The sequence below is a fragment of the Triticum dicoccoides genome, chromosome 4B (genome assembly GCF_002162155.2).
Source record: "Triticum dicoccoides isolate Atlit2015 ecotype Zavitan chromosome 4B, WEW_v2.0, whole genome shotgun sequence".
NCBI lineage: Eukaryota > Viridiplantae > Streptophyta > Magnoliopsida > Poales > Poaceae > Triticum > Triticum dicoccoides.
Genome location: NC_041387.1, coordinates 617,700,595 through 617,704,779, shown reverse-complemented (window position 1 = coordinate 617,704,779; position 4,185 = coordinate 617,700,595). Strand labels below are relative to the sequence as shown.

Sequence of the window (4,185 nt, the reverse complement as noted above, 5' to 3'; positions counted from 1 at the left end):
CACATTAACTATCCACTCGGAAAGAATGCAATATCGGAAAGAATCAGATAAGGTCTAAATCAGATTAATTTTGAATTCTCAAACATAACCAATTCGAGTTTATTTCTTTCCAGAAACATATCTCTACTTTCCCAACTCAAATCAAAGCAACCATGACCGGGGTCCTGTGCGTAATACGGCAGGACTCGAGGGTAAATCCGGGGAGATCCAAACCGGAGGCGCGTCGCGTTATAAGTACGGAGTGGGGCTCCGACACGGGCCGTCTCCATCACAGATTCCGAGAGCTCCCAAGGTCGCGCCGCGGCTCCCCCCTCCCCCACCGCATCCCGCCGGTCGCTCGACTCGCCTCACCGCCGCCGCCGGTCGACATGGGGTTCGTGTCCTTCGCCGGGAGGGTCCTCTTCGCCTCCGTCTTCCTCCTCTCCGCCTACCAGGAGTACGCGCCCCCCTCCCCTCTCCCTTCTCCCTATCCGCTTACCTCCATTGTCGTCGTTGCTCGGTCGCCGCGGTCGATCCTAGCCTGGTTTCGTCAGATCTGTTGCGGCGCTGGCGGTATCCGGGGAGCGTGTGGGCAGGGTACGCCCTGGCCTTTGGATCTCGTGATGGATAGTGCGTTTTGTAGGGTCTCGGGTCGTGAGGCGCCTGGATCTGGCGTCACGCTTCGTTGTGGTCCATGCGAATAACAGCGCCCAGAATTTTGTTTCCGCGTGCTCTGATCTAACCTTGGGTCGCTCAATTGCGTCATTGATCTATGTAATTTATGTTTGAAATTTATGTAGATGCTTTCTTTTCGTTCACGCTGTCTCATCTTGTGAGCATGAGACTTGTTAGCGTGGTTGCTCTAGTAGCGTCGTAAATATCGTGGACCAGTCGTCTTATATGTACATCCCAATGTCGTTGTCTTATATGTACATTCCAATGTCAAATTGTGTTTTGTTCGTGTGTAGTCTCATGCCTATAATTACTAGCAAGACTCTGGTCATTATCCTCATGGTCTATGCGTGCTACAGTTGTTAGATTTTTTTTTGAAACAAGGCAAAAGTCAGTTGTTAGATTGGTTGCATCTCCATTGCTGCTTTCATGTCCTTAGTTGCCTGATGACTTGTACCATTGCATCGTGAATTATCTGGAGTCTTCCTACCGGATTGAGTTTTTGTCATAGAGTGAGTTGCAGCCCACTTTCCATCATGACATATTGACTTGATCAAGGGATTAGTGCTAGTAGCCACCTTTTGTTTGCACCTAGTTTACTGCTGCTGAATGGCTTAATGGGAACAGTACGGAACATGTGGGATTATATGGAAGTTCTCTTAACTAGCTTGGATGCCATCTGATCAGTTATGTATTCAGAAGCTGTTACGACTGCATGAATTAGATTGTACTATTCTACCTGTTATATGCTGACGTATTAAGTTTTGAGAAAAGTATATTCTTCAATGCTTATTGATTTTTAAGGTATTTTTATTGCAGGTTTACTGAATTTGGAACTGATGGCGGGCCAGCTGCAAAGAATCTGCAGCCAAAGTTTAACAGTTTCACCAAAAATATCTCCGTACACCTCGGAGTGGTGGTGCCTCATGTAGAGGTGAAATTTACTTTATTCATGGTATATACTGTAGGTGGTCTGAATCTTAACCAGTCATTAATTAGTTAGCTTTGTGTGTTTAATTTATCCAGTTGAAGCATGTCATTGCCGCTACCATTGGTCTGAAGGGTCTGGGAGGTCTCCTGTTTATCGTCAGCAGTTCATTTGGTGCTTATCTCCTGGTATGTACTGATCTGTTGTTACGCTGTATAGTATTTCTTGTTGTGATCTACGCATTCCATTTATGTCAAGTGTACATGGCTAAAATTGATTTTCATATCTAGAGTAATGAGGGAATTTCTCTTGTGCTATACTCCATAGTAATGTAGGGTCGTGCATGCACAAATGCCTTATTTCATTGTATTCAAATATCGCCATTTATCTCATAAATATTTGCTACCGAAAAGCTACTGAATATTATCTTGCATTAGGCATTGTCATTTGGCTGTTCTTTTGAATTTAAACAAGAGCATATTGCTTTAGACTACTGGTCACCTAGCTAGGGCAACTGCATTTCTGTTCTTCTAGATCTATCAAATCTGGCCACAAAGATTTTGTTCTTCTAAATTTCATGGTGTTTTGCTTTCAGGAACTGTTATACTCCCATACCATTTGTTTATATTACAAGATGTGTACATTTTGTAAAGTACTCCTTGTCGTCTGCACTTGTTTCCTCTAATGTTTTGGCAAGTGCCTAATGTCACTGTTGTGGTTTGCCCATCTGGTACCATCCTGGCTTCTGATATAAATGCGCTGCAGATATTATCAAAACCTGCATTCTGCTTGTTTGCCCATTTAATTGTGCCTTGTGAATATTATGGTTCTATCTGGTGCTGCTTTTGCGCACATTTTGCTGTATGATGTCCTAATGAGTACACGATTCTTAACTTCCTTATTTGTTTCTGTGGACACCGTGATATGATAAGTGTGACCCATTGAAGTTTTAGTCACCTTAGACCTTATGAATTACCGATCCTGTTCCCACTACGTTCATATGTGCTGCGTTTGCTATGTCTCTGCTTCCTTGTTGTGCGCTTTTCTAATGAAAGGTATTTGTTTCGGCAGGCCCTCTACCTTGCTTTCATCACGCCTGTTGTCTACGACTTCTACAACTACGACATGGAGAAGGCTGAATTCGTGCAGATCTTCATGAAGTTCACACAGGTATGATGCAAATATTCACCTGTTTTTGCATGTCTGTTGAACAAGGAATGTCCCATGGTAGCTAACCACTCGTGATCCCTTTTAACTGTAGAACCTGGCACTGTTTGGAGCCCTTCTCTTCTTCCTGGGCATGAAGAACTCGGTCCCCAAGAGGCAGGCCAAGAAGAAGGCCCCCAAGTCCAAGACAACCTAGAGCATCTCTCTCTGCCAAGATAGTTGTGGCCGTAGGGGCTTTGCGGGAAAGACGGTCTTATTTAACAAAGCTACCGTACCTGTTCTTCTCTTATGTGTAATGGATCCGTTTTTGAAGGGGGCGTAGGCCTTACAAGGTGTGGGTGGCGGTTTAGGCGACTAGATTGTGTATCATTATTATGTGCTACTTCCGATTTGATTGTTGTAGGGCTAAAGATTGTTATCCCATTTGTTTATTTTGCAACCAATATTGTTACTGATGCAAAGGAGATTAGATTACCAAGGTCACTCTTGCCTGGGATTTTTTTTGGGTGATTTTTTTTGGGTGTGGCTTCATATTGGCAACTTTGCACGGTTCTTTCCGACCATTCTGTTAATGGGCCTTTCCGGCCTAAAGGTCCACAGAATAAGTACCAGCTTATGGTGCTTCTACCTGGGATTAAGCCCAACGTCCTTGCCCCGTCACACCAACGTGTTGGCTGCGTCCACACATTTGTTGAATGCCTGTGTGTATGTGGGACAAGGTCACATCCCTGAAGGTCGGCACATCCCTGAAGGTCGGCATGAGCATGAGGCAGCATCCATTTCGCTCTGGATGTGGGACTTGAAGACCGGCGTTTTCCGGTTTCGCATGAGACATGCACTTTAAGTACCCCAGAGAGGGGGCGCGACCGATGGCTGATTTAGCTTTCAGGCATGCGCTTAGAACTTTCGCTAAGGAAAGGTCCGTGGGAAGGGCGTGGCCGCACCAACATTGTCAATGGGGGGTGATTATACCCTTGAATGGGCCCCGACTGGAAATAGGGGCGGATTTGTTGCGTGCGGGCGGGAAACAGATGCAAAATGCCACGGCGCGGCGCTACTGACCGGTCTGCACACGGGAGGAAAAGGATTATATTCTACAGGCTGAGGGTCAGATGATTGACTCTGCTAGAGTGACCTTTTCAGACAAAATCCTTTGCACTGATGGTTATTATGTCTCGACTAGGTCGATATGAAGAGCTCTTATGATGGTTCTTAGAGCATCTTCAGCCGGTCTTGGCAAATCTGAGCCCTCAAACGTGGGAGCAACAAATTAACAAGCGCTCCTTCGGGAGCCTAGCAACGATCAGCGCCACTTGGCGCGCTCACATCCATTCGCCACGTGTCACGCTCTGGGCGCTTCCTTCGGATTTTTTAATTATTTTTACGTATGAGTTTTCGGCTTTTTAAAAGGTTTTTTTTCGGGTTTTTTTTGACGTTTT

The 4,185-nt window shown here is 45.4% G+C and overlaps 1 protein-coding gene across 1 annotated transcript; it reads left to right on the top strand.

Moving 5' to 3' along the window:
* Positions 1-254: 254 nt before the first annotated feature.
* Positions 255-3,242, top strand: LOC119291791. The gene is made up of 5 exons (XM_037570598.1): positions 255-436; positions 1,471-1,585; positions 1,678-1,767; positions 2,651-2,749; positions 2,841-3,242. Exons 1-5 carry the CDS (start codon positions 369-371, stop codon positions 2,940-2,942), a joined length of 474 nt encoding a protein of 157 aa, XP_037426495.1. The 5' UTR covers positions 255-368; the 3' UTR covers positions 2,943-3,242.
* The last annotated feature ends 943 nt before the right edge of the window (positions 3,243-4,185 follow it).

Bases quoted from the DNA above. Each gene is read 5' to 3' on its own strand.
- LOC119291791 (XM_037570598.1), top strand. From the start codon at position 369: ATGGGGTTCGTGTCCTTCGCCGGGAGGGTCCTCTTCGCCTCCGTCTTC. The intron at 437-1,470 runs GTACGCGCCCCC...TTTTTATTGCAG, and splicing joins CTCCTCTCCGCCTACCAGGA to GTTTACTGAATTTGGAACTG. The intron at 2,750-2,840 runs GTATGATGCAAA...TTTTAACTGTAG, and splicing joins TCTTCATGAAGTTCACACAG to AACCTGGCACTGTTTGGAGC.